This window comes from Daldinia vernicosa (genome assembly GCF_022497035.1).
Source record: "Daldinia vernicosa strain CBS 139.73 unplaced genomic scaffold F5Y00scaffold_9, whole genome shotgun sequence".
Taxonomy (NCBI): Eukaryota; Fungi; Ascomycota; class Sordariomycetes; order Xylariales; family Hypoxylaceae; genus Daldinia; species Daldinia vernicosa.
In genome coordinates this window covers 312,050-334,061 of record NW_025953925.1, presented here as the reverse complement: position 1 = coordinate 334,061, position 22,012 = coordinate 312,050, and the positions used below count along the sequence as shown (strand labels likewise).

The 22,012-nt window shown below is 49.6% G+C and overlaps 8 protein-coding genes across 8 annotated transcripts; 3 read left to right on the top strand and 5 right to left on the bottom strand.

The window, feature by feature from the left end:
* Positions 1–427: 427 nt before the first annotated feature.
* F5Y00DRAFT_229095 (uncharacterized protein) lies at positions 428–5,151 on the top strand. The gene is made up of 5 exons (XM_048006718.1): positions 428–903; positions 968–1,018; positions 1,068–4,520; positions 4,576–4,685; positions 4,737–5,151. Exons 1-3 carry the CDS (start codon positions 732–734, stop codon positions 4,427–4,429), a joined length of 3,585 nt encoding a protein of 1,194 aa, XP_047867652.1. The 5' UTR covers positions 428–731; the 3' UTR covers positions 4,430–4,520; positions 4,576–4,685; positions 4,737–5,151.
* F5Y00DRAFT_229087 (FAD-binding domain-containing protein) lies at positions 5,152–8,093 on the top strand. Its single transcript, XM_048006717.1, has 4 exons — positions 5,152–5,733; positions 5,785–6,419; positions 6,493–6,884; positions 6,958–8,093. The coding sequence occupies exons 2-4, from the start codon at positions 5,872–5,874 to the stop codon at positions 7,911–7,913; spliced, it is 1,896 nt and encodes a 631-aa protein (XP_047867651.1). The 5' UTR covers positions 5,152–5,733; positions 5,785–5,871; the 3' UTR covers positions 7,914–8,093.
* A 388-nt stretch (positions 8,094–8,481) lies between these two features.
* Positions 8,482–9,105, top strand: F5Y00DRAFT_274602 (uncharacterized protein). Its single transcript, XM_048013390.1, has one exon. The coding sequence runs from the start codon at positions 8,563–8,565 to the stop codon at positions 9,019–9,021; it is 459 nt and encodes a 152-aa protein (XP_047867650.1). The 5' UTR covers positions 8,482–8,562; the 3' UTR covers positions 9,022–9,105.
* Positions 9,106–9,511: 406 nt separating this feature from the next.
* F5Y00DRAFT_259209 (uncharacterized protein) lies at positions 9,512–10,737 on the bottom strand (the record flags this gene model as incomplete). The annotated part of the gene is made up of 2 exons (XM_048010838.1): positions 9,512–10,081; positions 10,138–10,737. 2 exons carry the CDS (start codon positions 10,735–10,737, stop codon positions 9,512–9,514), a joined length of 1,170 nt encoding a protein of 389 aa, XP_047867649.1.
* An 859-nt stretch (positions 10,738–11,596) lies between these two features.
* F5Y00DRAFT_229079 (uncharacterized protein) lies at positions 11,597–12,942 on the bottom strand. Its single transcript, XM_048006716.1, has one exon. The coding sequence runs from the start codon at positions 12,338–12,340 to the stop codon at positions 11,894–11,896; it is 447 nt and encodes a 148-aa protein (XP_047867648.1). The 5' UTR covers positions 12,341–12,942; the 3' UTR covers positions 11,597–11,893.
* A 242-nt stretch (positions 12,943–13,184) lies between these two features.
* Positions 13,185–13,861, bottom strand: F5Y00DRAFT_229078 (uncharacterized protein). Its single transcript, XM_048006715.1, has 2 exons — positions 13,717–13,861; positions 13,185–13,635 (listed from the first exon to the last, which is right to left on the bottom strand). The coding sequence occupies exons 1-2, from the start codon at positions 13,827–13,829 to the stop codon at positions 13,266–13,268; spliced, it is 483 nt and encodes a 160-aa protein (XP_047867647.1). The 5' UTR covers positions 13,830–13,861; the 3' UTR covers positions 13,185–13,265.
* A 605-nt stretch (positions 13,862–14,466) lies between these two features.
* F5Y00DRAFT_251565 (FMN-linked oxidoreductase) lies at positions 14,467–16,280 on the bottom strand (the record flags this gene model as incomplete). The annotated part of the gene is made up of 2 exons (XM_048009841.1): positions 14,467–16,074; positions 16,155–16,280. 2 exons carry the CDS (start codon positions 16,278–16,280, stop codon positions 14,467–14,469), a joined length of 1,734 nt encoding a protein of 577 aa, XP_047867646.1.
* A 1,646-nt stretch (positions 16,281–17,926) lies between these two features.
* On the bottom strand, positions 17,927–20,928 carry F5Y00DRAFT_216190 (uncharacterized protein). Its single transcript, XM_048005573.1, has 4 exons — positions 19,632–20,928; positions 18,523–19,516; positions 18,088–18,473; positions 17,927–18,023 (listed from the first exon to the last, which is right to left on the bottom strand). The coding sequence occupies exons 1-4, from the start codon at positions 20,646–20,648 to the stop codon at positions 17,976–17,978; spliced, it is 2,445 nt and encodes an 814-aa protein (XP_047867645.1). The 5' UTR covers positions 20,649–20,928; the 3' UTR covers positions 17,927–17,975.
* Between the last annotated feature and the right edge of the window lie 1,084 nt (positions 20,929–22,012).

Genomic DNA, 22,012 nt, shown 5'->3' with positions numbered 1-22,012 from the left:
GTTTTTTCTGGGGGCGTTTTAGCGCCGACGCGGGTGGCCGTCTTCTTTTTTTTTCCCTGGTCTGTTTAATTTGGCGGGGGCGGTTAGGTACTTGAGAGCTTCTATAGGATGAAAAATATTAGTTTGGGTGTAGTCGATGGGGTGTAGTCGATCGCGTTTCGGATATTTAGGTCACTGGATGATAATGAGATGAGGTCTTGTTCTGGCGCGAAGTACCTCCTATATATGTATGTCCTATGTATGTGATGTGATGCCCATGATGTTGCGTACCTTACCTGCCTAGGTGTAGGTACAATACCAAAGGTGCTGTATGCTAGGTATATCCTAGCCCCATAGCTTACCTTTGATAGTACCAAAGATTGGTCTAAAGCTGTGGCCAGTCGGCAGCATCCGCTAGTACCAACTCCACTTTTGCATGTCTCCAACCGTCTCTACGGCAAACAGAGGCAACGTGAATGATACCTAACTTCTTATAAAATAGGATGAAAGGCATAGGTTTACCTGACTATATTTTACCAGCTAACAAGGAATAATCGAGCATATAGGAAATGCAATTAGGTGACGACGATACTGAGCATCTTGGTTGAACCCGTTTTCATCTACCCAAGGTTGATGTTTATACCCAACAGCAAGAAGTGGTATTTAGTCTCCTAGGTCAAGGATACAGATCACTCACGTAGGAAGTCCTACAGAAGTTTTATCCTTCCCATCTTCCAGGATTACTTATCACCATGTTCACCCCGACTACTATTCCATACTTTACCCAGTTCTACCCCATTGGCAATACTCCCGCGGTCAGCCTGACGAGAGGCTTACCCCAGGGGATAGATGCTGATATTCTTCTTCTTGGATGTGGCGACATCCGTAATATTCTGTTCACAACGTACTCCGAACGAGGATTCCGTGAGTGCCCCTATTACCCTCATCTGGTCATCATCTGCCATCGATGTTACTAACATTTGAGTAGCAGCAAGAAGGCTTGACATTACGTGCTGCGATGTTGAAACCGCCATAATAGGTAAGCAGAGCATATCCCGGCTAGACATCCTTATGCTAAATTATTATAGCAAGGAATGTACTTCTCTTTACCCTTCTCGTCGACGGTACTAGTGCCAAGATCGCATGGGATATTTATTTCCATTTTCACATCGATGAAAACTCCAAAAAGCTCATCCAGGATCAGGCACAGAAGATAGTGTCGTTGTCAAGCAGTATACATCAGTGGAGCGAAGGGCCCTATGGCTCGATGTTGAAATTCTGCGACGCAAGCTCGCTACAAGAAGTCAGGCAGGTCTGGATGAAGTACGCGTCAGCCCAGTCTAAAACTAAGGCTAGCTTCGAGAAAGACCTTGAAAACACTCGAAAGCTATTTAGGCTTATGAGCGGCCAGCCTGAGGGACAGCCCGAGCTCATTCTAACTGGACTCAGATCCGCGGCGCCGTTATCGATCGCGTCGAAGGATGGGATTTTAGAGGCCAGAGAACGCTTTTGGAAGCATGGCAGTCTTTCTGAACACCCAGGAACACTTCCCAATCCGCTATTCTCTGAGTCTGTGTCCCCAAATACGTACCTTCACTATGGCACAGACCCCATTCTTGGATTTCATCTCGCAACCGCTAAAGCGAACCTAGCACCGGGGTCCCCGCTTCGTCCCGAGCCTGATGACGGCGAGATCCTCAACGTTATCGCTGCAGCGAAGACTCAGTTTCGCGAGTGGGTGGCGGCATTCCGAGAGGTACCGGAAGGGGGCATAACTCTTAGATTCATCGTATCGGATGCCTTATCCTTTAGCCACGCCCTACAGACCATTCCAACTTCGAGAGGCAAACCAACATGTATTTTTCGCCGACAACTCGATATAATTCCTATCGAATTCGACCCTAAAGCTTACGCTACGCCCGGCTCGGCACCAACCAAATTCGACGTCATCGATACATCGAATCTTGCCGACCATCTCGGTGCACTAAATCTATTAGTAGCAACCGCACCTCTATTGAAGAAATCAGCGAGCTCCACCCTATGGACAGAGAAGTTGGTCAAGACAGAAAAGACGCGGAGGCAGCAATTTGACGCTCTAATGCCTGGTCATGCCCCGACGATATCCATACTTCTTGGTCTAGTCCCAGTCGACTTTTGGACTAATGCTACATCCGTATCGTGCGTAGATGAAATCTTGTTGAACACTCTAGGCACGTCAACTCAAGCCCAGCAGGCGCATTCGAGATTGGCTTGGAAATTGAGCACATCTTTCTCGCAATCACCCAGTGATCTTGAGGCTTTATATGTTGAGCCACATGCGCTCGCCAGTGCGGTTTTTCAAGTTTACATACAAATGTTCGAGAGTGAGGACCCTACGCCACTTCTAACAGCAAATCGCGAAGAGTTGGCAAGGAAGCTTCTACGCCCTGGATATCCACTATTCCATCGAGGCAGCTTTGTGCTGTTCATGAAATTTATCCGGGCAAATACTTCTACCACTTGGTCGTCCTTCTGGGAGCGCTTGTTGGAAATGATAGGCCAAGATAGCCTAGACGAGAGAACTATGCGAAGCCTTTATCGTCAGGAATTGAGCGCTCAACTGCATATACAAGGCCTGTATACCGAAGAATGGATGAGAAGAGAAATAAGATCGATACCAAGCGCGGGTGGCTTCCACGCATGGGACAATATACCAGAAGTGGTCTGCGTTACAGTAGTGGTGCCGAGAAAACATATTGACAGATTATACAACACCGAACAGAGCAAGTTTAACGCGCCAACGCTCGAGGGCATGCTCAAGTCGAGTAATCCAGTAGGCTGGGAGAATTTCTTTGCTGGTGTACACGCTGTATTTGGACAAGTTGAAACATCAGGACGCCGCGAGAATGAGAACTTCTCGATAACCATCCATCAGGACCCTCTGGGCTGGCAGGGAAAGTCACCTCTAGTAGCTTCCTTTTACGTGCCATCTACCGGTCTTCAGGTTGAACCAAGAGATACTCGAGTTGGTCTCCGCGTTCAGAACACACCCATGAGCATTCACACCTTCAAACACCTCTTACCCACCATGGTCGTACACGCGACGACAATCACCGATACTTCTAACGTCTTTGTCACGAAATACGAACCGGGAATGACTGGTTATCCCTTAGCGGGTAGCTACGAGAATCCTATAGTTAAGAGCGCCGTCCAGACGGGTGCACTTCCACCTACCCGAATTACCGCGAACTTTGAAAGCGATAGGATTAAGTCCCTATGTAACCATGTCGATTTTTCTTCGCAAAGGGCTCGAAAACTTCTAGCTGAACGCGTCCCCGTGGAATTGCAACAATCGTCACCATTCTCGATAGATATCGTATTCGGTGAGAAACTCCTAGTCCATGTCGCGTCATTCCCAGCTCCGGTTCTCAAGGAAACCGCCAAGACACGTATCGCGCGCACGTCGGGTTACATTGAAGTCATTGCACCCCTAGCAGATCCCTTGACTTCGGGGGCGTTATCGTCTTTCATCTATCCCATCACGCTCGGGGAAAATTCCGTGCCCATACCACTCAACAGTCAACAGGTTAACCTAGACTCTTTGCCAATCCTCGATGTGGATCAAGTTCACAAAAAAGAAAATCGATGGCTAAACACACTTACGTCTCACCAATTCTCCGTCCGTGAGCGAAGATTGCGAGACTCGACAGAGTCAGCTTCGCTGCGTATGAACTTCAAAGAGTCGCTCTTTTCCATTTTTATGCTAGCTTCGGGGCTTCAAGGTGGAAATACTGGGCTCTTCGCACTTCAGCACCCTGTAGATGGAAACCAAGTCCTCATCTTCGTTCGCGCCATACGTATCAACGGCGCAGAGGGGTCCGTGGTGGCAGATGCAGCAGTAATCCCTTTCACCAGGCAGCTAATTGACTCCGGAGAAATTGAGACGTTCCTTTATATCCTTCGCGAACTAGAGATATGCGCCATCAACGTTAATGACGAAGAGCTCGTGCTCTGGAAAGAGGTCCTCCCCGCATTCGCCGAGCGGTGTCGCACGTGGAGCCACGGTCCTAAATGCGAATACAAAAAGTCCCGTGCCACGATCCCGCTTAGCACGGAGATGGGAAAGCAATTCATGTGCAGCTGCGGCAACGGCAAGCTGCCCGAGGGATTTATAAGCCTGCCGGACTGGGATAGCGCAGCATCCAAGTACGCAACCCGCGTAGCAATCAGCCCAACCTTCTCAGTACCTTTCGTTGAGGATATTGTGGACCTAGATTTGCTTAGTGCCCAAGGAAGCCTTGAGCGTTTGCACATGGACAAGTGTCGCAACTGCAACGCGACGGAGGGTAAGAATGGAGGGAATCTCTTGAAATGCTCGAGATGCAAGGAGGTCATGTACTGCTCGTCAGAATGCCAGCGCAAGGATTGGAAGAAGCATCGGATGGAGTGTAAGGCTTACGATGTGTCGTAGTCGGGTTGGCGAGAATGCACCTAGAGACGGGATCGTGCAGACCCCAATAGGATGAGAAATTGCCAATAATACGACATACTGGATCCCATGACTTGTCAAGAGGTTAGCTGGATTACAAACACTAAACACTCAGCCCTATGATATACTTTTACCCCCGGAATACTTGTCCATGCCGTCTGTACGGGGTTCTCCAAACCCATGTGCCTCGGCTAACGAGGGTCTGTCTGCGCTGGGCTTAAAGTCACCGGCATTTGGGGTGTCCTCCATAGAAAACTCCATTAGACGGGCAAATAAAGGCGAGCAGCAGCTTACTTCTAATCGAGGTAGTAGCCTCTAGATTAACGTCGCGCTTGTATATATGACTTAGATTACTGGCAGCTCCATATGTAAGGTCCAATATTGCCGCCATGCGTTTTCCGCGTATTGTAAGGCACGTCGTTTATCAGTAACAAGCGCTAATAGTATATGAGTTATACCAGAATCCCTAGGTGGTATTGCCCTTTTCGAGCTATTCTAGCCGCGGTAAATTGAATGCCGAATAAATTCCTCCAATTTTGATTAACAATCGTTCCTCTGCCGCCATCGACATGGTTCGAGACTATGCGCCACGTTGGGGGTTGCCGCGTTATCGTATGATAGCCACGCGTTCGATGTCGTCTGCTTCGCTTATAAAGACAGTAGTTATAGCAGACAAATCTTGTATTTGAGGTTACGATTGGGATGGCACCGATCGCATAGTAAGGTTCAACAGCCGTCGCCTAAGTATGTATAAGCCACCTGCGAAGTGTATAACGAAAAGGTATAGAGTGAATTGGAATAGCAGCATGCCAAGAAGATGCGCCAGGCTAAGCTTTGGTACCAGGCAAGCGGCATCTAGCCTCATCATGTGGTTTTAAATCCTACCAAAGACACGAGGTATCAGGCACATCTCTATTTAGCCTGAACCTCGCGCCGCTTCTCGTAGGTCCATATTCCCGAGGTTACCGTCTCACACGATACTCAGATCCGGGTACAAAACTGTATACATACACCCGGTTAGTCCTCCAGCGCTACCTAATGCCGGGTATATGCCAAGACCAGAGCCGCCGGTGTCATCGGTATTACAGCCTACACCGCGATAAAATATTGATCGATATTATGTCTCCAAGGTAACCCCCAAATGAGACTATAGACGGAGCTTATATGATGAATAATGAGGGTCATCGGCCCATTTCACGATGACTTTGAACGATATCATTTTTTGCTAATGGCTCGGTAATTCCTGAAGCTGCCTGCAGAAGAGTTCTAGCCCCTATTTTCGATAGGTAGAAAGCATCTCCTCTAGATAGTCATGCCTAACCGAGTAATATACATAGGTCGCTATGCCGTAACGCTAATACGAGGTTTGTTGAGATATTTTGTGAGGTGTGCGGTATATTGCATACTGACAGATATTCGGCATCATGAAGCCGAGTCTTTCTTCCATCTTTGCGGGCGTATTTATTTCCGGGGCTATCGCGCTTAAGCCAAGGGCTCTTCTTTCTGACTCCATTCAACTCACGCAAGAAGATATTGGAGACTTTTCTGCCATAGAGTTTGGCGATGAGGCTAAAGCTTCATTAGGTGATAGCAGCGTTGATGACTGTAAAGTCTTCCCGGGCGATAGCGACTGGCCATCCGTCGCAGAGTGGGCTCGGTTGAATACAACTCTCGAGGGTGCTCTGCTGAGACCAACACCCGCAGCTGCCGCTTGCTACAAAGGACCCGATTATGACTTGGAAAGATGCACGTACTTATATACGAACACATCCCTTTCGCACTTCTGGATTGACGAGCCACTTGTTTCGTTGACAGAATGGTCGCAAGGTGGGACTTGTGTGCTCGCCTTGGACCCTCAGGGGAACTGTACGCGTGGTGGATTCCCCGAATACGTTGTTAACGCCACGAGCGTGAAGCATATCCAAGCGGCGGTCAACTTTGCCAGGAACAAGGGCATCCGGCTAGTAATTAAGTAAGATAAGTCCACTCGTCTATAGACCTTTAAATTTTTCAAAGGATGAGGACTTCTAACAGCATAAAAACAGAAATACGGGACATGATTTTGGTGGCAGGTCGGTGGGAGCAGGATCCCTCAGTATCTGGACACATCATCTCAAGGCCATGGAATTCATCCCTTCGTATGAGCTTGGGCCTTATCGGGGAAAGGCTGTTCAATTCGGAGCCGGCGTTGAGTCGTGGGAGGAGCGTAACTTCATGGCGGCCCACAACGTAACCGTCGTCGCACCCGGTTGGGCTACGGTGGGAGGAATCGGCGGCTGGATGAGCTCGGGGGGGCACACGATGATCACCTCTAAACTTGGTCTCGGAGCCGACCAAGTACTTTCTCTTGGTGTTGTGACTGCTGCCGGCCAGTTCGTAACAGCTGATCCGTATACTAACTCCGATCTTTTCTTCGCATTACGCGGCGGCGGTGGAGGTATGTATGAATCTAAACTCCATAGTTTGTTTATTATGATAAGCCTTTCATGCATTATTAACGGGTGCGATAGGAACCTATGGAGTGGTGACTTCGGCTATCTTAAAAGCGCATCCGCCAATTAACTTAACGTCAACGTCGTTAAGTCTCACTCTTTTAGAGCCAAGGAATACGACATCCCCTATTCCCGGTGTACTCACCGACGCCGAGAAGTTCTGGCAAGGCGTTAGCGCGTACTATAGATTCGGCGCCAAGATATTGGATGCTGGCGGTTACTGTTTCAGCTACATCTATCCCCTTCCGAATAACAGTTACAGTTTCGTAACAAGCTCGGAGTTCACCGACTCCACGGGAGCAGCAGTCTACAAGTTCATGCAGCCACTATACGACGACCTGCACGGTATCGGCATCAACGTCACTAACCCAGCGCTTCTCTTCACCAACCTCTACGGACTACCCAGCTCAGGAATCGGGTCCCCGCCAGGCAACACCAGATACAGGTCCCGACTACTCCCGCGCGAAAACTGGGAGGACGACGAGCTATGGAACAAGACGATGCAGGCGATACGTACGGCCACGGAAGGAGGCTACGAGCGGGATTACTACTTCCACGGGACGATGGCCTCGCCGACGGAAGAAGTTGCAGGGTGGCCCGGCGCAGAAAACTCGGTCAACCCGGCGTGGCGCAACAACCGCATGCACGCGATGCTGATGGACCAGACGCCGGACCAGTCGACGGAGCGCGACGCGGTGATGCGGGGGTACATGGACCTGCTACGCTCGGTGTCCCCGGATGCCGGGTCGTACATGAACGAGGGAGACCCGGGCGAGCCGAACTGGCAGCAGGCGTTCTACGGACGCCATTACGAGCGCCTGTTACAGATCAAGCAGCAGCGCGACCCGTGGGGTTTGTTCTGGGCGCCGACGACGGTTGGGAGCGAGGGTTGGGCGGTCCAGTCCGTGGGGTATCCTGGGTCGCAGAATGGGAGGTTATGTCGCACTGGGCAGGTGGAGGATAAAAAGGAATGATGGATGACCTTGTTCAGTCTTGTAAAAATCAAAGCAAGCTATACCCCTGATCTAACCCCTTAATCAGGGGGTAGAGTACCTAGTGTAAGTGGAGAGGGGCGATAATAACATACCTATTGTCCAACACACCACTACACCAAAAGGCAATTTCGTAAAGGACATATCACTATAATATATCGTAAATAGAATAGCTTGTGGTACGTAAGGCTGATTCTCCTCTATTTGTATAAATACTCTGTTACACAATGGGCTTGCTCTGGTGATAACTCGCCATCACACCTTACAGCAAGACGTTTAGCGGTTGTTGAATTTCTTCTCAAGAAATGGTAGAGGTACTATGCTGGTGCTATAGGTTAAAGCATCCTATCAAGTGGCTCTATATCAGATCCCTTCTAATGCGCCAGGGATTGCCCGCGATGCGTACTTACGTCGCGAAGCTCGAACTGGCAGCATCCAGCCGAAAATCTGGATCAGCTGTTGACGGACTGGCAGAAGCTAATAAACAATGACGTATTCCATAGTTCTAGGTCCCTGGCTACCTCGACCATTCTTGGACTGATCCCAAAGACTTCAGTCAAAAAGGGCTACCAGAGCTATACAGGTTTACGCCACCTATATCCTGAGTGTGATTCTATAAGCTTGTACAGACATGCCTCACCGCAAACGAGCTGATCTCCTTAACGCCGCCACAGCTTTCTGCGAGAGCTTTGCGCAGAAAAGATCACTCGACGAGATCTTAAGCCATTTCTCGTCCTCCGACGACATATTAGCATACGAGCATGGACTCAAAAAACTCGCCCCTTTCCTCGGCCGAGAATTCCGGGGACGCGATGGCGTGCAGGAATACTTCAGCACCATCTCCTCATGTCTGAGCTACGAGGATATGAGCTTCGCGGACTACATCGTTGATGCTGTCGAGAATCGCGTCGCGGTCCGTGGCACCGCCAAGTTCACGTGGACGGCTACGGGCGAGAGCTGGGATGAAGTCTTTGCGTATGCGCTTAAATTCGATGATCAGCATAAGGTTGTTAGCTATGAGGTCTGGGCCGACTCTGGCGCTGCGTATCTTGCGAGTAAGGGTCGTCTAAAGGAGTTAAGAAGCGAATGAAGTAACCCACTTGTTTACGGTGGGTGCGAGATATGCCCATGCTGTTCCAAGAAGTTACACTGATATATCTAGTACCCTCAAGGGGCCCTGAGAGTGAAGAGATAGTGTTCAATGTGTCATGCCAGTTGTCATTTACACTATCTATTCTCTAAGTGCTTCTATCGCTCGCTTAGTGAATTCTCAATAACTGGCATGCCAATTGCCGCCGTGTAGAATTTCCGAATACCGCTCGTCCTTTATACAGACGATTTTGGATAACGGCTTCATGTCCATAACCTTCATAAGGACATAGCCCCAACCCAGCCCAAACTTTCTTGACGAATGCCATCTCGCTATTCGGTCCAACAAGCAGTCCACATGACCAACTCTCCTTTTATAGCTATTTAAGAAAGCGCGCCTCCAGGGATCAGGTTGAGTAGAAATCAACCAACATTGAGATGGAAATCCCTACCTCTCTTTAATTCCCATCGAGATTCTCCATCCTAACTCTTCATTTCCTCTTCGCGTCGCTCTCGCTCTCCTGGACAAGCTCGTCACGCTCCCAGAGCAGTGCAAACGCACCAGCTACGAAGCCTCCAAGGAAAGACCACTTTGCGGCCGTTTGTATGGCCTTCGCCGGAGAGGATCCGGTTTGTTGAAGATACAAGTACAAGGCCCATAGAAGCATCGCTCCGTTTCCTAGGTACAGATCGAACAGGTAGAAATCGGCAACCAAGGGACCGAACCTACCGGGTCCGTTGGCGAGCGGGTCTATTGCCGGCTGTCCGAGGAAGGGGTGGGGCAGCCACGTCTTCGTGAAAGTGATGTCCGAGAAAAAGGAAGCAAAGCCGGGGAATGCGTAAATGAGAGCGGAACGTAAGGGGCCGGGTAGCACGGATGTGACCATGAATGGCAAGTGTGTTAGCACGGAAACTGCCATGTTGAATTGGTATACTGTCGACACAGCTACGTAAAAGCCCTTGCCGGGTGTAGTAGGCTTGCCGTTGGTGTCCTTCGGGCTAAGAGCGCCAACTGTGGAGTTACCCACGCTCTTGAATAGGTCCATAGCAATCACCGTCCACTAAAGTAAATTTGATTAGCATACAGAAAAGTGCAGGACAATCTCTATCCACTCACCGGTCCAAACGGAATCCAGAACGCAATCCAGCTATAGTGGCCGATAGAAGAGAAGAGCGAGGGCAAGCTCATGAAGAGAGTAGGAATAAGAGTTCCCAAGGTCAGGGAGATGGGCATAAGTGCTAGGTCCCAGAGGTCCACGAATAGGAGCTTCGCAGATTCGCCCGTAATTCTGCCGCCCTTGCTTTCCAACTTCGAGATAGGCGACGTGAGAAGATGTAATCCGAAGTATAGCGGTAAAGAAAACGCCCACGAGATCGCCTGGAAAACCACGCCGAGGGTTCCAGCCCAACTAACGAAGAGACCGCGGTTTCCCGCTCGCCTACACTCGAGCAAGAGCAGACCCCATCCGACGCAGAACTGGCCCATGGACTCGATGTAGAGCGCCCAGGTGTTCCAGCGGAGCTCAGGGTCGTCGATCAGCGCGGCCACGAAGGCCGTCCAATGCGAGATTATAGCGTCCACGGGCCCGATGCCGGTGTACGTATACTTGAACGGCACCGGGCCACCTATCAAGACCACGGCTTCTTCGCTCCCGCCGGCGATGGCTCTTAGCAGCTTCCCTAACGGACCTGCGAAAAGCTGTCCGTCGGTAGCCATGACCCCGAAGAGTCCCATGCCCAAGAAAAGCGCGGAAAGCGCAAGCCTCCCTTGGGACGCCTTTATTTATCAACGAGTTAGCCCAGTTACGAATGTACAGGTAGTTATATAAAAACCTGGGCGGGAAATCTTACCATGAGGGAGGGATTACGTAGTTAGGCTGTATTCACACAACTACAAACTCTCGAACTACAAGCCTAAGAATGGGAAGAACACCTTAGATTCTCGTCAAGTTGTCAAGATTTGAGAATGTTCTTTCTCCAAAAACCACAGACATTGCGACCGAATAATTAATATATGTACATGTAAGCTCTTATAAATAAGATCCGTCCACGGGGGTGTAAGAACGGGAAGACGGGGCCGCTCCGGTCCGTTTAATGCCGCTCCTCAGGTGCTTTCCCCTAAGGGGGCAGAGAGCTTTCCCCTAAAGGTAGAGAAGTGCGTTCCTTCGGGGGTGTAAGACGGGAAGACGGGTAGACGGGCCCGCCCCGGTTCGATAAATCCCGCTTATTCAAGTATCTTGCCCTACCGAAATAGGTAGAGAACTACATATGCTATGCACATATTTTTCCAAATGCAAAGACAGATTACCAAATATACCTGGGGATGTATGACTAACTCCGTGCATCGGACGCCCGTATCTTTCGATTCGAGTATTTCTCGCTAGCCACCAGGAACTCTTTTAAGTCAAAAGTCAATATGCAGCCGCCCGATCGACGGATTTCGGCCGTAGAAGTGGTGGGTACGGTGGGGTGCCACTACGCCGCAGGATTGCGGGGTTAGGGCCAACGGAGGGGAGTTTATAGGTGGGGTTGGGGTTCCTTCTAGATCTGCCTTTCTTCCTGCAACCTTATCACATCAGCACATCTACACCTGGCATTCAGTTGAATGAGCAACTTCTTCAGTAAGTCGGCGTGACACAGCAGCTTCCGAGGTGCTATACATAAGAAGGCACTTGCAATTCATACGAAGAAGGTCCGAGTCCTACTGTCGGGTACCTAGGTACCTACCTATGTATAGGTATTTAAGATCGGCGATTGAACAAGACGTTTGCATTCTTTCAAAATACATCATCATCCTATTCGTCGGACTTTCACTCCCCTCCTTACTCTTCCACATCGATAGAGCAAGTCATTTATCGCCGTATCGTTCATACCTACGACCAGAAGTCGTCCTTCTCTAGATATACATCTCCGTTACGAACCCTTGAGAATCCCGATGCTCTCATATGAGTAAAAGTCATGCTCGGTCCTACCGGTAGAGAAGATGTCCCCTCCCAAGCCCGAGTAAAGGTGTGTCCATTCTGAACGCGCGCATTCTCTTCCACGGATACGTTTTCGTACTGGTGGCCCTGCGTTTTGACAGACTCAATAGCCTTCTTCATGTCATTGTCGATGCCTTGCACAAGTTGTTGCAAGTGTCGTATCGTAGACTCTTGATCGGTAACGGCTAAAGTAAGCTGTCTTACTTCTTCTCTAGCCAGTTCTTGCTCCTTATCAGGCATTGGATAGATGTGCTGCGGCAAATCGATCAAAGATGTGATATCGCTAATAAGTTGCATCGCATGTTCTCTGCTGTACAGCACCCAGCGCGTGGTCTTCATCGGGCTAGCTCCATTTCGTCTACGCCGCACAACCACCTCCCGGATTCTTCTGCTTAAAGAATGTTCATTCTTCTCTTTTCCTTCGTCTCGTCCCGAGCGATCTCCGGTCTGGTCGCATGACGGTCGGAACTTTTGAGAGAGCTTATTCGATTCCTCGAGAAGTTCGAGGATTCGAATAAGCGCATCTTTCTTTTGCGGTCCTGATTTGATCGTTGGTTGCTAATGGGTTGCTCAATACGCCCTTATCTTACGCGGCTGGGTCCCGCGAGTCAAGTATAGTTAGAAAGCTACTTACCTGGCCAGAAATTGACAGAGACGCGAAAGCCAACAGGGGACTGACCCCATTACAATACGCAGAGCAGAGTTGTAGATCTGGTTATGGATTATGCTATATTTCAAATCTGTTTGAGGCAAGGGAGGTGGACGTCAACCCAAAAGCCGGCGACGGCCTGACGCCGTTAACTATTGTAAAATCTCCATTAGAAGATAAAAGACCAACTAGACGACGTGTTATCAGGCCTATCGTCGCAATGATGGAAATATACAACCGCCAGGGAAGAAGCCGGAAGGATAAACCCTCTAATCCCTAGTCCCTGAGTCGCATAAATATAACCTATTATTATATAGATTAGGGTTACAATAGATCGATCTTGGAGTGATGCCTCGATTTATAACATCAATCCTCAGCTCATGCCGCAAGGTCGTGAAATCTCGTCTCTGTATTAATAAGAAACCCATCTAGGGATAACATCTTATACCGTCCAATTTCATCATCACAAATAGGCACCGGAGTAGGCTCATTCGCAAGACGGCTAGTGAAGCCGGCAGAAAGCAGTAAGCCCACGATCCGTGCAAGTTTTACGGTTTGGACAGTTCCCTCATCCAGTCCTCCAACTTGTTGCGTAAATGTGCTCCAGAACACATTCTATAAAGTGGCATAATCTTCGTACTGTCTCCAACCGTCTCGAAGATGAAGTTTCCCCGTCAGGGCTTCGAGAGAATGAAGATTTAGCCCGAAGGGACATATCTCAGCTTCAGCCCAATCGACAACGCCGACGAGATGGCACGACGTCTCGTCGACTATAATGTTGCACGTGCCCAAGTCGCGGTGCAGGAGCACCATAGGTAGGGATAGAACGGCATCTATCGAATCGACGCAGTTCTGGATGATAGGGCGGAAGCGATCCGGAAGTGCAGAGTATAGTAGCCGCAACTCCCTAACGTATGTCCTGCGGAGCTTCTCACGATACTCTGGACTGACCTGCCGAGGGGCGTTCCACGAGCGGGCGAAGAACCTAGGTGCCTAGGTTAGAGACGTTTATTCATAACAGACGAGCCGAAGCCAACGCAAGCAGAAATAAAACCAACCAACCTACCGCGCAACACCCGCCATCAAATTCCTCCGCCAACCAAACCACTCCTGCGAATTATCAGGTCCATCATACGCCAGGGTAAAATCCAAATGCGTAACCCCCCGGATCCGACTCATCAAGTACACACAAAGCCCTTCCTTCCCATCCCCATCTGCCCCCATCCACCCTTCAAACGACACTACCGGCGCCAACCCTCCATAAACCTCCCGCGCCAACGCCGCAGTCTCCATCTTAAGCTCCAGAGACCGTAGCCGGAACTGTACGACGCACTCCTGGCCCCGCCCGGCATACACCGAGTAACTACAGACGCCCTGGACTTTGACCGGAACGACGGGGCCGGCGAGTTCCGCCGCTCGGGCGTCGCATTGGGCCCGGGTAGCGGAGGTCTTGGTGAAGAAGTTGGCGATTTCGGCGTCTGCTGCTGAGGATTCTAGGTCGGCGGTAGACATACCCGGTTACCTACCTAAACCTAGCGAGTTGCTTGTCAAAACTCATAGGGGCTATTAAGGCAGATATCTACAAAATCTATATATAGGTACCTAGCCAGTATAATAACTCACGAATCTTAAAGTAGATAATACATACATATTCGCTCACCGCTACTGAAGGTATATGGTAGCTTTGGCTTGTGGCGGTGCTACATACCTGTCCCTTGCATTTAACCTTGGATATAGCCATATCCAACACACGCTCTGTGCTATGCCATGATCTATAGTAACCTTTTATATATTCCCAATATCTACCCTCTACCCTCTACCCACATACCAACTCATCAGCCGTAAGAGCCGGCTTCTTCGCATCCATAGGGGGCTCTTTAATTCCCGCTACGCCGTCCGGCTTCGGTAATTCTGCATCTGCCCCTTTTCCGGTCGTGTTTATACCCCTTTCCGCCCCAGCTTGGGCCTCTAGCTCCTGTTTTTTCTTCTCCTTCTTACTGAGACTTATGCTCCCGTTTGCCAGGGCCTCCTTCGGAAGCGGTCGCACTATAGGTTGTGCGATCCACCACGGCCGCTTGCATTTCTTGACGGTTGCTACCGAGCTTTCCGGATCGAAGTCCGTATCCTCGGCATCTTCTATCTTTGATGATTCTCCCGACGCCTTATTTTCTATCGCTTTGGGTTGTGTTTCTGGTTCTTCTATACTTTTGCCTCCGGTCCTCTCGTATTCGATAAGGCCTTCCGCTACACGCCGCTCTACCATGTCGAGGATATTCTCGATAGCCGGAACGTCGCCGGCGTGACACTTTGCTAGAGCATCACGGATATCTATGTGTTTCGATATAAAATGTCTCAGGAGATGGAATAAATGAGGTCGGACCGCAAGGAGATTCGGCGAGGTGCATTTCTCGTTTCTACCGCCACCATCCTTCTTCCGCTTCTTACGCGCCGGGCCCTCCTCTTGCTCTGCGTCTTTGTCTTTCCCTTCGGCAAGCCAACTCTCGTCATCCCCAATAACGAACAAGGGCCTTCGCGCTGGCGGATCCCGTTGTAGGACATATTTGTGTATGATATCCATATAACGTCTAAACACGGCATCTATTCGATAGCCACCCTTTCCGTCTAAGCCTCGCCAATACTCTCGTCCCTCTTGTCCAGGAGGTGGCGGTTGCGCAAAGATGGCCGGATCGCTTAGATTTCCCTCCGCGCTCATGACGGCGTCTGCACCCGTTGCCTCGAGACATCTTTCCAAATCCCCGTGCTGGAGTATATTGCCATTAGCGAAAATTACCGTTTCCTTAGGTAGGTTCTCTCTTAAATAGCGTAAATATTCCCAGTCTGCGACACCAGTTATATGTCCCTTCTGCTCTCGTCTTCGTCCGTGGACAGTAATGATACTTGCGCCCGCAGCCAACACGTTCTTAGCATAGGCTAGAGTGTCCTCCTTGGTTTCCAATATACGGATCTTTGCTGTAACGGGTACGGGAAGGTTCTCATGGAGCGTATTGATCAACTTATAGATAAGTTCCTGATCCTCCTGCAAGAATGCGCCATAGTGGCCTTTGCGCGCGATACCTTGAGGACAGCCAAGGTTCAAGTCGACGGCGTCGCAATAAGGCGCGGCAAGGGTCGCAGCGCCTAGTAGGTGCTCGGGATCATTGGCACAGAACTGTACGAATAGAGGACGATCGAATGCCGGGTTACCATCCAGGAATGGGGGTAGTTGTTCGGTGTTCGTAGATGCAGCCGTAGAATTCGGCGTTGTCGAAGCAGGGGTAGACGGAGAGGGCCGGGTCGCTTCGAAGTGCGATTCTCTATACTTTGCCGTTTCTTTAAATAATCGAGCATGGAACATAGGCGTATAAGCTAGGAGTTTGGAGTTCTCGTCCGGGGTGAGAAACGACCGAGTGAGCATGCGCCAGGCCTAAGATTAACGGCTGTCAGTATTTGACATTCTCACTATAGGATGACTATAGGATGACGGTATAGGTATAGGAGACATACGAACTCGGACTGGTCGACCATAGGTGCAAGCACAAACTTAGGACTGCCTATGCTTTCATAGAACATCCGCCCATGTAACTTGGCCTTGGCCGCGGTCGTTGCTCCATTGGCCGTGGTTGAAGCCATTGCGACGTGCTTTGTGGCTATTACTTTCCAGCCAAGGCTGGGAATATTCCAGCGCGTACGCAATTTTGTGACAAGGTCCAGGATGACGACTGCGAGCGTTGCTAACTTGCGGTTGAAAGAGTAAAGAGTATCGCAAGACGAGATTCGCATAGAAAATGATTGGTTTAGCTAAGAAAATCTATGATACGAAGTAATTATGGCGGGGCTTATCTAGCTCCGAAATACTATGCATATTAGGTAATGCCCAGATTGCGCTTTCCCTAGGTACCTAGGTACAACTCACCAATGCCGAGTATCATGCTATAGGAATACACATGCATCTATAAGGATACTATAGCCTTTAACAGGAGTAACTAACAATAAAGGCTTATACTCATATAACCTAATATAAAATAATAAAATAAAGAAACAAACCTCAACTGCCTCCCACAAGCACCAGATCTCAGATAACATTTCAGCCTTGCATAAGACTCCCAAGAAACCCCGAGGCTAAGATGTTCGCATATGTAAGGGAAATAATCTCGGCACAGGAGAATGGAACCAAAGCGCTGCGCCTCACTTGTACCCTCTACATCTCGTATTAATCGACCGAGTACCTCTACTCTTGGAGAGATCCCGCTTGGCCGCTGCAACCTCTTGGCACCTCTCCTAACGACTTCCGGTTAGGCCAGACCGTTGCTAAGAGAGGAAGACCCTGGAAAGCAAGCATCTACATAGTATGTACGCATCGTATTCGTGCCAGTTTACATGCGAGAATCTTGGTCGAGGGGGAAGAAGCCAAGGCATATGTATGCATAGCACCGGAAAGAACTTGGAAAATGCTGGATACTGATATTCACTCTTGTCCCGGTTCAAATACGTAGCCGTCAAATCTTTCCTTAATAGTACATTACTTCCGTCCACTGGAGCAAACATCATCATCATAACACCTTAGAGTCGTGAACGATAAGACAAAATAGACTGTTATTCTCTCGTTCAAACTTCAAATGATGACTCCCTCATGTCTCCCGGCTAAAAAATTAGGATGGCAGAATACAACATAGATACATAAATCTATGATTGGTTCCAAAAATTCGACCTTGCTTAGCTGTGTCGTCGGGGATATTATAGCTTCAGTTCAGATACGCAGGGGATATGATAGATAGGTTTGCCATCGTTTTCCATGATCCACTAAAGGGATCTGCCCTGTCTTCACGTACTAGCCCCCCCAGTGGTGCAGTATTCCTCCTCCGCTCCGAAGGACACGGGGTGTTTTCGGGTCAGCATATCTCTACCTATTGGGAATGTCACCCTCCAGATGTCTGACCGCCTCCTGTGATACGCCTGCCACACCGAATACGCTCCTACCAACTCAAATCCAAGCCGTTGCTTCTTTTACCCCGGAATAAATCAGGACCGGAGGGCGAATGCCTGATGCAAATATGTTCCGACGAAAATGATGTCCTCAATAGAGCCATCGGGTCCCCGCCGTTACCGGTACTATTTGGATATTATAGCAACGAACAGGTTCTTTTTTTTGCTCAGAAAACAGCTCCGTAATGTAAATTCGAAAAACGCCGCGACACCTTACTATGCTGACCATGTGCAAACGCCGTAGACTCGAGAGTGACAAATACATGATCGCAGGTCTATAGGCCTTTAATCGAGAAGGGAACTCATTTTTGCTGAAAATTCGTGGTGTAGCGCTTATCGTAGCTAGAAAAAGTGCGTATAGACCTTGGACGTCTCATGAACCTCCATTTCCTGTAGCGATATGTAAGCGAAACTCCTAAAAGCAAAGTCATCAAATATTTCCGCTCTCGCTTACCATTTTGAAAGTGTTCAACTCCTCCTTGATCTGCTGAGCGAGCATGGGCGTCAGACGATTGCAGGTTGCAATATCACCACGGCGGTCGTACTCTCCGCTCGGCCACGTGTCGTAGAACACGATCCGCGGGCTGAAGGTGGCATTTCGTTTGCCGGATGCTCCTTGAGGCGTCGTGGGCGCACTCTTTGTGTCTTGGCGAAGACGTAACGCTGATACGAAATAGTCCTCGCTGCCAATGGTAAGAGTTTCGTTTCGTTTATGGGCTTGGCCTTGATCGTCGTTTGGAGTACTAGGAGCGGTAGAGCTGGGAGAGTTAGAGACGTTGGGAATTGCCGGGAGATCGAAGCCGGGGCCTCCAGCGGAAGGACTGGGCGAATTGCTACGAGCTACAACCGTGTTAGATAAAGCAGTTAATAAATTTGGCATTGGACCTACTCTTCAGAATACCCTTCCGGATAGTAGCGAGGACTTCGGCTCGCTCCCTCTCACCGCCGATGATGCTTTTCCTCGAGGCCGTGTTGTCCAGGTTCGAGTTCCCTAGATAGTCGGAAGGATGGCCATCAACTGCAGAGATTTCTGCATTGCCAGTCTCCAAAGGAGGCAAAGTAGGAGCCTGTTGCGAAGTGGCGGATTTGGCATTGACTCGCTCGCGCTCAGCTTCAACCGTGACCATCGACACGGCCGCTTGGGAACCCTCGGGTATTGTCATGTCTTCGCCGGGTGAGCCGATAAACGATTTTGGCCTGAATAATCCAACTAGCGATCTACCACTTTTCTTCATTCCCCGTCCCATCTTGCGGAGCATAATCGACGCAGAAGATGCCGTCGAGGAAATCGAAAGATTATCGGTTGATCCCGAGAATAGTTTGGTACCAGCGTAGATGCTACTACCGATACCGCTCTCCTCCTGTTTTTGCGCGATCCGTGCTTGTTCCGCCTCGTAGGGGTCCATAGGCGGAGCATCCTTGTGCAACTTCGACGACTCATTTTGCGACGACTTGCCCGCGTCGGAATTGATATCATGTCCGGTAACCTTCCGGAGTTCGGCAGCGCTCCCAAAGGAAAATGCTCGTCTTAATCGCGACGTCTTGGTCTTCGATTTCCCGCCTTTCTCGTTAATCGCAGCGAGATGCTTAGCTGCGGGACTATCCGCCATCAAGCTAGGAGATGGTGTCGAAGGCTTAGTTGAAGCCGGCTCCGGTGTGCGGGCAGGCGCTGCCGAGTCATCAGGAGAGGACCCGGGAGCCATGGTTACCGGCTTTGATAACGGAGATGGATTGGTAATTCGTTTGCCGGCATCAGTCGATGATGAACCGCGAGGCGGTATGTTAACCTGCTTTGATTGATCCTGTCCAGACTTCCTTTCTGTAGAGGTGGAGGAGGCGGGGCTGGCCGTGGGGGCAGATGCATTAGAGCTTCGATTGGCAGACTATATAACAGCACTTTCAGTTAGCATCTCATTGTGGCAATTTTCCCCCTGAGTGTTATTTGATTGGGTAATCCCTGGGAACCTTTTTTTTCGCTCCCTACGGCGTAAAACTCACCGAAGATGGCCCAGAACTGCTGCTCCCACTCGAAACGAGACTTTCAGAACTGCCGTTACTAGTTCGCACGGTATTTTTATCTATAGCAGAAATAACAGGGCCGCTCCGTGCAGTATTTCTTTGGTCCTTATCTAAACCACCCTGCTTCCTCGAGGCGGCTAGTGCTTCTAGGCGGAGTGTCTCCTCCGCTTGCTTCTTGAATTCCTGCGGGGTCAGGGGGTTGGGGTAATCGGAAGAATTGATTGAGTGTATGCTACGCCGTCGATATCTTTTAGCTTCTTCTTCGGTTGGATGTCGGTATAGCTGCATGTCGTCCATCGCTACCCCGGTACCGTAGGCACTATGCGGCCTATTTGCGAGAGAAACGGGATTTCTGGCCGTCCCTGCTTTCCGGTCTGGCATAGCTCGGGGATTATAAAGATGAACCACGGTAGCCATGCCAGAGCCCGACGGCATTGCCGAGCCGTGCGGTTGTTGCACCTGCGGAACGCTAGGTGACGAGTCTGTATACCTTGGAGATGGCCGCCTATATCGTTCCGGTGAAGGTTTCGCAGCAGCGACCTGGGCAAATGTCGGCTGGTTAGCCGAAAGATTCAACGCGGGCAATTGAGGTCGGGTCCGCGAGTCATCATGGCTACTGCTGCCCGACGAGTTCGAGTTTACGGGATGACGAGCGCGAGCCGCAGCGGTCGGATCTACCATCTGCATACTGGGTATACTTGACGACGAACGATAAGCGCCATATTGTTGCCGTTGTCCGCCATTAGCTAGACTGGGCGTAGCTGTAAAGGCATATGGTTGAACAGGGGCTGGTGCGTTACCACGATAAGTATTCGACCCGCCTCCAACACTGCCAGACAAGGTATGGTAATTATTCCTCTGCTGGTTGCCCACGTATGCCTGGTTAGGCTGGTTTCCCGAGGGAGGTGGCATTATTCCTGAAGTTGTGCTGGGTCTGGTCTGAAGCAACGTTACTGTTCCACTTTGCTGGGGGTAAGTTTGGACCAGAGCAGCCATATTCAAAGACTGAAGGCCCAAACAGTCGACTTGATGGGCTAGCGAGCGAAGTAATTCGATTCGATTCGCCTGGTTAACTTGTGTCTTTAACTTGGATGGGACTTCGGCGGGAAGAGGCTATCCGTAAATCACGTAAAAGGATGACCCTGTGGTATTCATGTTAGCAGGTAAGATGACTCGCAACGATAATATAGGTACTAAGCAGCCACAAATCGTGATAGGCAAATTCCTATTTCGCCAGGTCCAAATTGGCCAAAGGGGACACTCAACATCAAGTGGGAAAATGCACACCTTGAAAATACCGACGTCTCGCAAATGGTACGCTTAACGACGTATAAATGTCGATCGAGAGATGACGAGGAGCGTAATGGGATGTTAACGATGGTAGTGTCGGGAAATTGGAAGGGCGCCTGCGACCAGGGAAAAACGAGTGATGATCTCCAGTAAGAAGCCCACTATTACCGCGAGCTATCTTTTTTTTATCTAGAACGCCGAGTATCTCACAGCAACTAGTTCTGGAGGGAGTGGCCGGTTCGGGTTCGATAGGGTTTCGGTGCCACGATTGACACGAAGGAGGAGTAGGCGAGACTCTAGTGGGAGGACATGGGAAGATGTTGTCACGATCACCCTATCCGTGTTGCCGGCCAAGAAAAGAGATAATCTGTTTTTGGGTTTCTTCTTTTTTTTAATAGATGCGAAAGCCTTCTAATCTGATGGTGCTGGATAGTCTAAGACAACCACCGAAGGAGATGGCTCGAAGGAAACGTAGAAAATCTAGAAAAAAAAATTGGAAAGGGATGGCAGAAAAAAGGGCTGTTGACAAAAGGGGAACCGTGGGATGATGACAACAAAAAAAATCAGAGTGCAATTTCTGGATAACGCTATGTACTATGTATGTAGTCAAGTAAATAGAGAATATGACGGGGGGATAAGAAGAAGGAGAGATAGTAAGAGGGGGGAAAGAGAGTTGATGTTATTCAGAAGGGCATAGGGATAGAAAGGGAAAGAAGATTGGAAGGTGAGGTTCGACTTTCTGGCTTTCTGACAGTGCCAGCTACCTAACGGATAGCGTAGATAGAAGCATAAACGTAGCGTTGGATCCAATTCCATCTGATCCAATTCAACTAGGAGGTAGGAGGTACCTTAGTTAGGGTCCATACTGCTACTAGGTACTAGGTTAACTAGGTACATGTACTACTGTACCTAATGTAGGGATATAGGTATGGGGGTGGGTGTGCATACAAGCTTTAAGCATATTAGGTAGCGCACAGCAAGTTCGGCTGAGCGAACTAGCCATATGTGGTAAGATTTAAGATTGTTTTGTACATAATACCGGAGGGCACCCCTTCGAAGTTCGGGATGCC